Below are 13,583 nucleotides of genomic sequence, written 5' to 3'. Positions count from 1 at the left end.
TTTCTCGAGCTTAGTTTTCATCAGAGTGACGAAATGAAAGGCGGAACGTCCATGATTCACAGGTCCACACCTGGGGTTAATCTGAGGCCACAGTTTGAGGCGAATAACATCAAGCAAGCTTCCTGCTTCTGGTAGCTACTTGGCGATACCAAATGAAACTACTAATTTTTTAAAAAGCACACAAAATGCTGGAAAAAGTCAGGCCATGTCTTGGCTAGAGGAAAGAGAGTCCACGGAAAATTTCAATGGGAAAAAAAAGTCTAGGCCCGGTTTGGGCGCGTTTACTATTCAGCGTCACTTTGCCGTTTTTTGGGGGGGCCTTTGTTTTTTTTTGCACCAAGGCCACACTTGAGTCATTTCCTGCTGACAAGTCCAGCACGACAGCCTCCTCGCAGATCAGGGCGCCATTTTGTTTGGCTGCCTCAGCCCCACCCTCGCGGAGGCCCCCGGTAACCACCCACCCCCTCTATTCCCCCCCCGGGCCTGATTCCTGGCAGTGGTATTCAGTGCCAGGGTGCCACACTGTCCTGTCCCCATCCACCTGGGTGAGGAGGGGCTCTAATGGCCTGGGAGGCTCCTCCCCTCCCCTGCCCCAGGTACTACGATGACTGGTCCACGTTTGTGGAAACCAGTACTAAATGGCGTTCTGGCGAGGTCTCCCAGGCGCGGCTGTTGGGTCCCGGGTGCTGGGAGAATCCTGCGAACGCATATTTAAATGAGCCAGCAGATCTTGATAACGTGCAGTGAGCGTGAGATCGTAACATCTCGTGCGATTTCGTTAAATCTTGCGACTAGTTTTGAGTGTCGCAAATCCCATGAGTAGCCTCGTCCGACACCAAGTCGGGTGCGACAAGCCGGCTGAATCCCGCCCAATGTTTCAGGTATGATTGGTCTCCATGCTGCATTGTGAAAGGAGAATACAGTTCACTAAATTGGGAATGTAAATGAATTGCTGTTTTACCTGGAATGTTAAGGGCTTTGCATGGTGTGCAGGGAGGAGGTGAGAGGATGGGTGTTCCCTCTCTTGTGCTTGTTTGGGAATCTGGGTTCGAGGATCCAGGAATGGACCAGGGTGTCATGGGAGGAACTCCTGCTTTGGAATGTTGGGTGGGTTAAGGGGTTTGGTGCCGCCTGTCTGCTGAATTAAAAAGGAACAATCCTATCGCTAACCACTGTAACCAGGTTTAATTCTGCTTCACCACCGACATCACCATGTGCCATTTGGGAGTGATTTGCGTTTATGCTCTCTCTCACTGTTCCCATTATTTATCTTTCTCAAAGCTGGTGCTTTCTCCCCTCTTCAGAATTATCAAATCAAGTAAAATGATCAAAATAATATGAAGCAATATGTTCCAAAGATTTCCAACCCTTTGAGGAAATTTCTCCTCATCTCAGTCCTAAAACTGGCAGCACGGTGGCGCAGTGGTTAGCACTGCTGCCTCACGGCACCGATGTCCCAGGTTCGATCCCGGCTCTGGGTCACTGTCTGTGTGGAGTTTGCACATTCTCCCCGTGTTTGCGTGGGTTTTGCCCCCACAACCCAAAAGATGTGCAGGGGAGGTGGATTGGTCACGCTAATTTGCCCCTTAATTGGACAAAATGAATTGGGTACTCTAAATTTATCCCCCAAAAAATCTCAGTCCTATATCCTTTATTTGGAGACTGTGCCTCCATGCACCAAATTCTGCAGCCAGCGGAACTAACCTCGCAATGTCAAGCTGACAATTCCTTTCAACTGCATCTGTGCAATCTTTATGTTTCCCAAATCAGTTATTCACCTGCGATGGTATCAAGGATCACGCTATTGTGCCCTACAAATAAAAATTATCATCGGAGGAAACATTCAGCTTGGTAATGGAGCCTGAAATCTTGCTGTGGCAAGAGGTGATTTTACAAAAAGTGATGGAGCAACAAAAAGGGATCATCTATTACATCACCGGTGTTGTCCAAGGAAGAACCAAAGCAGAGGTTAAATTCAGGAAGCAAGCGGAAATCACCCTGTAGTGCACCACAGTTTCCATGTGCATTCTCTTGCCATGTTAGCAGAAGAGGGCTGGTTATTGAGCTAATATACTTTAGCTCTCAGCCTAAGACAAAGTGAATTCAAGCACTCCTTTAACAACAAGGGGAATTGGAACCTTTCCTCTAATTAATACCAAAATAGTAGGAATAGATAACTTCAGTAGTTTCTGAAGATGCAATCTTATTGTAGATTATTGGTTACAGGGGAGAACAGGTACTTCCTTTAAAAAAGGAATTTATTCCTGGCAATCTGTACTGTAGGGAATCATAAAGGACCCTGCATTTATATAGCACCTGTCATGTCCTCAGAATCTCCCAACTGTTTCATAGTCGATGAAACACTTTTGAAACACTTGTCACTGTTGTGATGTTGACAAACATGGCAGGCAATTTGAGCACTTCATCGTCTCACCCAGAGCAGTGAGATAAAGGAGCTGTGTTAAAATCTATTTCCGTGGGCAGCACGGTGGCACAGTGGTTATCACGGCGGTCTCACTCCAACGAGGTCCCAGGTTCGATCCCGGCTCTGGGTCACTGTCCGTCTGGAGTTTGCGCATTCTCCAAGTGTCTGCGTGAGTTTCACCCCCCACAACCCAAAGATGTGCAGGCTAGGTGGATTGGCCACGCTAAATTGCCCCGTAATTGGAAAATATGAATTAGGTACTCTAAATTTATTTTAAAAAATCTATTTCCATGATGTTGGTTGAGGGTAAATTTTTTTTTTTAATTTTAGAGTACCCGATTCATTTTTGCCAATGAAGGGGCAATTTAGCGTGGCCAATCCACCTACCCTGCACATCTTTGGGTTGTGGGGGCGTAACCCACGCAAACATGGGGAGAATGTGCAAACTCCACACGGACACTGACCCAGAGCCGGGATCGAACCTGGGACCTCGGCGCCGTGAGGCTGCAGGACCAACCCACTGCGCCACCGTGCTGCCCTCGTTGAGGGTAAATATTGACTAGGGCACTGGGGAGAACTCCCCTACCGTTCCTAAGTCATAGCTTTTGCACATCACCTCAAAGAGCAGGTGGGTCCTTATCTCTTCACGCAGTCAAAAGAGTCAGTTGTAGTAATTTGCATGTGTACATCGGGGAAATAAGCTGCAATAATCTGCTCCATTGTTGATTCAATCCATCTGCAGTTTTTACCATGTACTGCAACTAAGCTGTACAAGGAATTTCCAACAGTTTGTCTCACCTCTAGTTTTAATGATATTTATTCCCCATCAGCAGGAGTAACTAAAGAGCGAGGAAAAATATAACATGTGCAGCCTCCAAATTAACGGAGTTCAGGGTTAACCCATCTCCTGAGTGGATTTGGATCAAAGGTAAGTGGTTAATCTAATTGTGCTGTTTTTCAGTTAAAAGTGCTGGGCAGTGTCTGATTGGCTGAAGCTGCTCCCACCATAAACTTAAATTAAACTGATTAATTAATTAGTGATGGCTGGTCAGGTGATGTGCTTGAGCTGCTTGATGTGGGAGCTGGCAGATCCCATTATGAGCTGCAGCGACCACATCTGCAGTAAGTGTTGGCTGCTCGAAGAACTCCGGCTCAGAGTTGATGAGCTGGAGTCTGAGCTTCAAACACTGAGGCACATCCGGGAGGGGGAGACTTACCTGGACACTGTGTTTCAGGAGGCAGTCACACCTGTCAGAGTAAGTAGTTTAAATCCTGCCAGTGGCCAGGGACAGCAGGGTGTGACTGCAACTCAGGCAGGTAAAGGGAACCAGCAGTCAGGAACTCAGGAGCCTCAGCCCTTGACCCTGTCCAACAGGTACGAGGCACTTGCTCTCTGTGTGGATGACGAACAGGGCTGCAGGAAGGATGAGTCAGCTGACCAAGGCTCCATGGTTCAGCAGGCCATTCAAAGGGAGAGAGTAAATAGGCAAGTTGTAGTTGTAGGGGATTCTATTATCAGGGGGTTAGATAGTATCCTTTGTGAGCAGGATAAAGAGTCCCGCATGGTATGTTGCCTGCCCAGTGCTAGGGTGCGGGACATCTCTGACCGGCTTGAAAGGATACTGGAGAGGGAGGGGGAGGATCCAGTTGTTGTGGTCCATGTCGGTACCAACAACATAGGCAAGTCTAGAAAAGAGGACTGCATAAAGAGCTAGGATTCAAATTAAAAAAACAGGTCCTCGAGGGTCACAATCTCCGGATTACTGCCCGAGCCACGTGCAAATTGTCATAGGGAGGCAAGAATAAGGGAAGTTTACACATGGCTGAAAGAGTGGTGTGGGAAAGAGGGGTTCCTTTTCATGGGACACTGGCATCAGTTTTGGGACAGGGGGGACCTATACCATTGGGACGGTCTCCACCTGAACCGAGCTGGGACCAGTGTTCTGGCATAAACGAGTAAATAGGGTGGTCAATAGGACTTTAAACTAGAGATTGGGGGGGAAGGGAAAGTCAGGGAACCAAGAGGTGAAGTAATCAGTGGGAAGCGTAGCTGCTTAGGAATACAAAAAAAACACGAACAAACAAAACTCAAGAGTGGTTACGATTGTCCCCATCCCACAAAATATGACAGTGTACGGAAAGGCTCAGTAAACCAAGGTCCACCACACTAAGAAAACAAAAAGGGACGGTCAATAGAGAATTAAAGGTGCTATAGTTAAATGCGCGCAGTGTACGGAACAAGGTAGATGAGCTTGTGGCCCAGATTGTGACTGGCAGGTATGATGTGGTAGGCATCACAGATACATGGTTGCAGGGGGTTCAGGACTGGCATTTAAACATCCAGGGATTCACAACCTATCGAAAAGACAGAGAGGTGGGCAGAGTTGCCTTGTTAATGAGGAATGAAATTAAATCAACAGTACTAAACGACACAGGGTCAGATGATGTGGAGTCTGTGTGGGTAGAGTTGAGGAATCACAAAGGCAAAAAAACCATAATGGGAGTTATGTACAGGCCTCCTAACAGTGGTCAGGACTGGGGGCACAAAATGCACCACGAAATAGAAAGTGCATGTCAGAAAGGCAAGGTCACGGTGATCATGGGGGACTTTAACATGCAGGTGGACTGGGTAAATAATACTGCCAGTGGACCCAAGGAAAGGGAATTCATTGAATGTTTACAGGAGGGCTTTTTGGAACAGCTTGTGATGGAGCCCACGAGGGAACAGACCATTCTGGACTTAGTGTTATGTCATGAGCCAGACTTGATTAAAGATCTTAAAGTAAGGGAGCACTTAGGAGGCAGTGATCATAATATGGTCGAATTCAATCTCCAATTTGAAAGAAAGAAGGTGGAATCAGATGTAAAGGTGTTACAGTTTAATAAAGGTAACTACAGGGGCATGAGGGAGGAACTGCCGAAAATCGACTGGGAGCAGAGCCTAGTGGGAAAGACAGTAGAACAGCAATGGCAGGAGTTTCTGGGAGTAATTGAGGACACAGGACAGAGGTTCATCCCAAAGAAAACAAAGGTTATCAGAGGGGGGATTAGGCAGCCATGGCTGACAAAGGAAGTTAGGGAATGCATCAAAGCAAAAGAGAAATCCTATAATGTGGCAAAGAGTAGTGGGAAGTCAGAAGATTGGGAAGGCTACAAAAACAAACAGAAGATAACAAAGAGAGAGATAAGGAAAGAGAGGATCAAATTTGAAGGTAGGCTAGCCAGTAACATTAGGAATGATAGCAAAAGTTTCTTTAAATACATTAAAAACAAACGGGAGGCAAAGGTTGACATTGGGCCGCTCCAAAATGACGCTGGTAATTTTGTGATGGGAGACAAGGAAATAGCTGAGGAACTGAATAAGTACTTTGCGTCAGTCTTCACAGTAGAAGACATGAGTAATATCCCAACAATTCCGGAGAGTCAGGGGGCAGAGTTGAATATGGTAGCCATCACAAAGGAGAAAGTGCTAGAGAAACTAAGAGGTCTAAAAATTGATAAATCTCCGGGCCCAGATGGGCTACATCCTAGAGTTCTAAAGGAGATAGCTGAAGAAATAGTGGAGGCGTTAGTTATGATCTTTCAAAAGTCACTGGAGTCAGGGAAAGTCCCAGAGGATTGGAAAATCGCTGTTGTAACCCCCCCTGTTCAAGAAGGGAACAAGGAAAAAGATGGAAAACTATAGGCCAATTAGCCTAACCTCGGTTGTTGGCAAGATTCTAGAATCCATTGTTAAGGATGAGATTTCTAAATTCTTGGAAGTGGAGGGTCGGATTAGGACAAGTCAGCATGGATTTAGTAAGGGGAGGTCGTGCCTGACAAACCTGTTAAGAGTTCTTTGAAGAGATAACAAATCGGTTAGACCAAGGAGAGCCAATGGATGTTATCTATCTTGACTTCCAAAAGGCCTTTGATAAGGTGCCTCACGGGAGACTGCCGAGTAAAATAAGGGCCCATGGTATTCGAGGCAAGGTACTAACATGGATTGACGATTGGCTGTCAGACAGAAGGCAGAGAGTTGGGATAAAAGGTTCTTTTGCGGAATGGCAACCGGTGACGAGTGGTGTCCCGCAGGGTTCAGTGTTGGGGCCACAGCTGTTCTCTTTATATATTAACGATCTAGATGACGGGACTGAGGGCATTCTGGCTAAGTTTGCTGATGATACAAAGATAGGTGGAGGGGCAGGTAGTATGGAGAAGGTGGGGAGGCTGCAGAAAGATTTAGACAGTTTAGGAGAGTGGTCCAGGAAATGGCTGATGAAATTCAACGTGGGCAAGTGCGAGGTCTTGCACTTTGGAAAAAAGAATAGAGGCGTGGACTATTTTCTAAACGGTGACAAAATTCATAATGCTGAAGTGCAAGGGGACTTGGGAGTCCTAGTCCAGGATTCTCTAAAGGTTAACTTGCAGGTTGAGTGCGTAATTAAGAAAGCAAATGCAATGTTGTCATTCATCTCAAGAGGCTTGGAATATAAAAGCAGGGATGTACTTCTGAAGCTTTATAAAGCATTAGTTAGGCCCCATTTAGAATACTGTGAGCAATTTTGGGCCCCACACCTCAGGAAGGACATACTGGCACTGGAGCGGGTCCAGCGGAGATTCACACGGATGAACCCAGGAATGGTAGGCCTAACATACGATGAACGCCTGAGGATCCTGGGATTATATTCATTGGAGTTTAGGAGGTTGAGGGGCGATCTAATAGAAACTTACAAGATAATGAATGGCTTAGATAGGGTGGATTTAGGGAAGTTGTTTCCATTAGCAGGGGAGACTAGGACCCGGGGGCACAGCCTTAGAATAAAAGGGAGTCACTTTAGAACAGAGATGAGGAGAAATTTCTTCAGCCAGAGAGTGGTGGGTCTGTGGAATTCATTGCCACAGAGGGCGGTGGAGGCTGGGACGTTGAGTGTCTTTAAGACAGAAGTTGATAAATTCTTGATTTCTCGAGGAATTAAGGGCTATGGAGAGAGAGCGGGTAAATGGAGTTGAAATCAGCCATGATTGAATGGTGGAGTGGACTCGATGGGCCGAATGGCCTTACTTCCGCTCCTATGTCTTATAGATCCGCCATGTGCATTCTGACCCATGAATAAAATGGGAACATGCGTGCCATTTGCAAGTTCTCAGTGGTTCTGCTCGCAACCTGGCCTGGTTTACTTTCCCAATGTTATTGCCTCGGCAAAATTAATTCAACAGAGCAAGGCAGCAGACTAGCGGAGATACATTTAGTTGCTGATAAATAATACCATTTACCTTGATCTAATGACTGAACACGCTGATGTTTCTGAAGGAAAGGATTGATTTTTGAATGTTGTCCGAGCTGACAGATGTGGCACTGATAATGAGATATTTCCTTTATATGTGATGCTGGGTTGAGGGCCAAGCGTTGACTAGACTCTTTGAATAATAATTTATGATTTTCAAATATTTCCCTCCAAAGTAAAGCACCTCAAAAAAGCAGTTATCCCTCCGCTTTAAAAAAAAAAAAAAAAAAAAATTTAGATTACTCAATTCATTTTTTCCAATTTAGGGGCAATTTAGCGTGGTCAATCCACATTAACCCTGCACATTGTGGGTTGTGGGGGTGAAACCCATGCAAACACGGGGAGAATGTGCAAACTACAGGACAGTGGCCCGGAGCCGGGATCGAACCTGGGACCTCGGCATTGAGGCAGCAGTGCTAACCACTGTGCTGCCCTCTCAGCTCCTATACCCGAGTGTTGTTCCAGGTTACAAGATCATGCCATGTTATGGGCTGAAACCCTCAAGCTCACAATTGGACTGGAGAATAATGTCAATTGGGTCAATGTGCCCCTTACATCATCTGCATTTGATGTTTTGTACTGACGTTGGTGACGGAAATAGAAGTCATCAAAAGTTTCCATCGGCGTGGTTAGTTTTGTTGTGGTAAGTATTCATCAGTTGCCTTAATTTATACATTGTGACCTGCTGACAACTGTCAATCGATAAACAAGAACATTACAGCACAGGAACAGGCCCTTCGGCCCACCAAGCCTGCACCCATCTTTGATATATTAAACTTAACAACAGGAAATTAACGGTGTGCAAGTGTGTTGGAGGGGTTATTGATTAAATCCATGATCTCATCTACTTAAAGGAGCTGCAAAAATGGACCACTATGAACCTTAGTAATGTGTTTCCCCACCGCTAGATCCTCGGCTTCGATCTTGGATTACAACTTTTACTGGCTGCTGACCTCTCAAGGACTTCCCTAGCTTTGGATCCATAAACAGGCCATCCACCAGATTATTCATTCATTGGGAGTTGAATGGAAGTTGAGTAATAACCTGCTGTAGTCTCCTGAAGGATTCACTGCCACAATTTCAGCAAATGTTGCCTTTTGGCAAAGGAAGCATGAGGGAAGGTTAACCTTGCGTCGAGTTGTGTCTTTGATACCTGCACCTAGAGTGGCTTTACATTTCCAGACATGCCCAATTTGTAGGGCCTCACATTTCCAGACGTGCCCAACCTGTAAATTAATTTCAACCCCAAGAATAAATGTAGGTACACTGGGACCATTCAATCTTCTGGCGGAAAGAGCTTAGGAGAATATAAGAAACAGGCGACAAGGATGCAGCTAATGATGCACGGCAACTCCTTTTAGCCATACCCCTTGGGAGGACAGTGGTGTGTTTTATTATTTACAGAAGGTATTTTATTTATTTTCCTTCCAAAGTTGTTTTGCTGATGTGACACGAGGTTATCTGATTCCAAACCTGGTTCACTTTTGCATTGAAAAAGCACAAATTTGCTCATAGTTAATTTCAACATAGTTTTCTTTAACCCAAATTCAGGAAAAGATAAAAGCTGAAAGCCTAATAGTAGGAACATATACCATCATTCTGGTCTATTTTGTTCGATTCCTCACTGTCTGCAGTGCTCTTAGCAGGAAGATGGACTGCCAGAAAAAAAGTCACAGCATTAATTTGTCATGCATGGTCATTTCTACAGATAATTTCAAATACAGCAATTACAAAATAAATTAAAAAGGGAATAGAGAAATACATGATTGACCTTTTGTAGACCATCTTAATCTGCCATGAGAAATCATTAAGTTTGATCAAGTATTCCCACTTTTGTATCACTTAAATAGGAATAAACCGCACCGATATCGAATGGAAAATCTACAGTCCAGGAACTTTTGAAAAGTGACTAGATGGTTAGGAGCTAGTTGACCTACACTATCTGAGTTCCCTCCGCCTGCGCAATGTAAGAATATGTAAAAGCAGTAAGATTGCAATTCTGTTGAAGTGAATGGAGCAAAATTTGCTCTTCACAGGATTGATCTGAAGGAGAAAAGCTTACAGGCAGGAAGGTGGCAAAGAATGCATTTACATGAACGCTGGGTCAATCTCTTCACAACATCAAAGTTAAATCTCAAAAGAGAACTGGCTTTAAAAATTACAATTGCTTCAGCAATTTCCTAATTCCTGAAATTTGTTGGTATATACTGCAGCCTTGTCTGACTGACACTACCTGTTTCCTAATCTTTAATAATAATGTCAATATTATTTAAAAACATATTTTATACAACACTTCCAGACAACATAGATGCATATAAATCTTCATTTGCGGTAGATACTCAGGTCTGGTATTGCATCAAAATGCAGTTTTCAGAGAGTTAACATGCGCAGGTTGTGGCCCTGATCTGTCAGCCCATCAACAGTTCACAAGGTCCATGTGCTAACAAAGTGCTTCTGGCAGGACCCGGCAGACCAGGCTACAAAGTAGTCTCACCGCCTGTGTCTCTCCAAGCCTTCTCAGTGTCTGTGTCGTCATAATCTGACTCCATTTCTATCTTGACCTGTGGGACTGGGCATATGGCATTCTGGGAGTAGTTGAAAGCGGGGGTAGACGGACAGGAAATCTTGAGGTGTAAAGTTATACTGTGGAGAGATTTAGAAAGAGGAAAAGAAAGCATTATTCTCTTCACTTACACACCGGTTTCTTCTCCCCCTAAAAGTGCCACTGAGAGCATCTCAAACAGCCCGATCAGTAGGCAGTCTGGGACAAGCAAAGTCCCACAATCAAACCCTGGGCTGTGAATTTGTTTCAGTCACTGAAGAACTTTGGGATGTTCTTCTACATTTAAAGTGCTGTAACGCAAATACAAATGGTTAGCTTGCTGTCACTCACTGTTTACACATATTTGTTTAAAGTCTGTTTAATTGCTCTTATCTTCCAGTTCTAATGATAGGTCATCGATCTGAACTGATAACTCTCTTTCCCCACAGACGTTGCCTGAATGTTTCCAACATTTTGCTACTTCTATCTACCTTCTTCCATCACTATAGAAGCTTCCGAAATACTGTGCAGTAATCGGTGTTACTCCTAACAAGAAAGAACTCCAAATTTTTCAAGTCTTCATTCTTATATGCATTTCCTCATAGCAGTCACTCTCCTCGTGAAGATTTCCTTTTTTTTTAATTTATAGTATCCAATTATTTTTTTCCAATTCAGGGATAATTTAGCGTGGCCAATCCACTTGGCTTGTACATCTTTGGGTTGTGCGGGTGAGACCCACACAGACACAGGGAGAATGTGAAAATTCCACACGGACAGTGACCCAGAGCCGGGATTGAACCTGGGACTTCGGCACCGTGAGGCAGCAATGCTAACCACTGCACCACCGAGCCGCCCTCTCGTGAAGATTTCTTTGTAATCTCGCTAAAGCCTCGCATCTCTCCTACAGTGTACAGCCTAAAACTGTATCCAGTCCTCACACTGAAGCCTGAAGGACTCTGGGTCTGTACTCATTGGAGTTTAGAAGGATGAGGGGGGATCTTCTTGGAACTTACAGGATACTGTGAGGCCTGGTTAGAGTGGACGTGGAGAGGATGTTTCCACTTGTTGGAAAAACTAGAACCAGAGGACACCATCTCAGACTAAAGAGACGATCCTTTAAAACAGATGAGGAGGAATTTCTTCAGCCAGAGGGTGGTGAATCTGTGGTACTCTTTGCCGCAGAAGGCTGTGGAGGCCAAATCACTGAGTGTCTTTAAGTCAGAGATAGAGAGGTTCTTGATTAATAAGGGGATCAAGGGGTTATGGGGAGAAGGCAGGAGAAGGGGGATGAGAAAAATATCAGCCATGATTGAATGGTGGAGCAGACTCAATGGGCTGAGTGGCCTAATTCTGCTCCGATGTCTGATGGTCTTATTAAGGTTTTGTGTAGGCTTGGCTTTTAGGAGTAGAGGAGGCCATTCAGCTCCTCGAACCTGTTCTGAACCATTCAATTAAACTGTGGCCGATCCTCAAATCCATTTATGCATCTTGACTCCATATCCCTTGATTGCAAAAATCTTCAATCCCATTTGTGAACAAACCCAGAGCTCCATAATTGTACTATCGATCAATAAACTATTTTTGAAATATAGTCACTGGCACTTGGGTAAAGGGTAACATTTTTACTTTGATACAGACAATTAAGACAAGTTAACGTTTCTGTGTTCTGCACTTCAGCCCCAGAGAGTAATACAATCTTAACGGAACTCTAGTTGATACAAAACCACGCACGCAGATCTTGAATTTTGACAATCTTTTATCTTGCTAAAAGAGAGAACGGAAAGATCAGTGAGTACCTGCGGTCGAGTGAATCAGAGTTGCAGTGTGACATTTCAGCTTGCATAGCTCCAGCTAGAGGACCGTTCCCCTGGTGATCAATCACATTCACAGATCAGATGAAGTAAAGATATTAAATAGACTTTGGCGGAGGATTCGGTGTCAATGGAGGGGGTTAGGGCTAGGTCGGAGGGGGGGAGTTGAGGCCCGTATTGGACGATGAGGTGTGGAGTGAGGCCCTAGGCAGTGTGAGCTCCACAATCTTGTGCACGAGGCTTGGTTTGAGCGACCTAAGGTTATTTTTAGTGCGCACCTGACCAAGTCCAGAATGAGTAATTTCTTTGCAGGTGGGGGGGGGGGGGGGGGGGGGGGAGGACAGGTGCGAGCGCTGTTCAGGAGGTCCGGCTGATCACGCGCACATGTTCTGGTTCTGTCCCAAGCTCGTGGTTCTGTGGGTCTCCTTTTTTAGCACTGAGCATGTGATTCTGAAGAGTGGGCTGGAGCCGTGTCATTCAGTGGCCATATTTGAGGTGTCAGAGTCGCCGGAGCTGCAGACGGGCGCGGGGGCCGATGTCCTGCCCTTCGCCTCCCTGATTACCCGGAAGTGGGTTCTGCTGGGATGGAGATCTCCACCTCCACCCAGTGTCTCAGTGTGGCTGGGTGATCTCATAGAGTTCCTCTACCTTGAGACAGTCATGATGTGGAGATGCCGGCGTTGGACTGGGGTGAGCACAGTACGAAGTCTTACAACACCAGGTTAAAGTCCAACAGGTTTGTTTCGATGTCACTAGCTTTCGGAGCGCTGCTCCTTCCTCAGGTGAATGAAGAGGTCTGTTCCAGAAACACATATATAGACAAATTCAAAGATGCCAAACAATGCGAGGAATGCGAGCATTAGCAGGTGATTAAATCTTTACAGATCCAGAGATGGGGTAACCCCAGGTTAAAGAGGTGTGAATTGTATCAAGCCAGGACAGTTGGTAGGATTTCGCAGGCCAGATGGTGGGGGATGAATATAATGCGACATGAATCCCAGGTCCCGGTTGAGGCCACACTCATGTGTGCGGAACTTGGCTATAAGTTTCTGCTTGGCGGCCTTCAGGACCCGCGACAACGCAGAATCGCCGAGCAGAAACTTATAGCCAAGTTCCGCACACATGAGTGCGGCCTCAACCGGGACCTGGGATTCATGTCGCATTACATTCATCCCCCACCATCTGGCCTGCAAAATCCTACCAACTGTCCTGGCTTGATACAATTCACACCTCTTTAACCTGGGGTTACCCCATCTCTGGATCTGTAAAGATTTAATCACCTGCTAATGCTCGCATTCCTAGCATTGTTTGGCATCTTTGAATTTGTCTATATATGTGTTTCTGGAACAGACCTCTGCATTCACCTGAGGAAGGAGCAGCGCTCCGAAAGCTAGTGACATCGAAACAAACCTGTTGGACTTTAACCTGGTGTTGTAAGACTTCGTATTGAGAAAGTCAAGTACACCGTGAGGGGAGCGATTGAGGGGTTCTATCGACGATGGCAACTGTTTATTGTGTATTTCAAGGAGCTGGTCACC

The 13,583-nt window shown here is 45.4% G+C and overlaps 1 protein-coding gene across 5 annotated transcripts in view; it reads right to left on the bottom strand.

Annotated features, from left to right (window-relative positions):
• Positions 1 to 9,044: 9,044 nt before the first annotated feature.
• The window catches only part of LOC140396933 (electrogenic sodium bicarbonate cotransporter 4-like), a 150,012-nt gene continuing 145,473 nt past the window's right edge, over positions 9,045 to 13,583 (bottom strand). For all 5 annotated transcript variants that reach the window (XM_072485871.1, XM_072485875.1, XM_072485874.1 and 2 more), the window contains 2 exons: positions 12,031 to 12,101; positions 9,045 to 10,335 (listed from right to left, as the gene is read on the bottom strand). In XM_072485871.1, coding sequence (XP_072341972.1) covers positions 10,170 to 10,335; positions 12,031 to 12,101 — 237 coding nt within the window. In that variant the 3' untranslated portion in view covers positions 9,045 to 10,169. The remainder of the gene's footprint in view (positions 10,336 to 12,030; positions 12,102 to 13,583) is intronic.

Source organism: Scyliorhinus torazame, chromosome 20, assembly GCF_047496885.1.
Source record: "Scyliorhinus torazame isolate Kashiwa2021f chromosome 20, sScyTor2.1, whole genome shotgun sequence".
NCBI lineage: Eukaryota > Metazoa > Chordata > Chondrichthyes > Carcharhiniformes > Scyliorhinidae > Scyliorhinus > Scyliorhinus torazame.
Note: the sequence above shows the minus strand (reverse complement) of the source record. Positions and strands in the feature narration are given on the sequence as shown.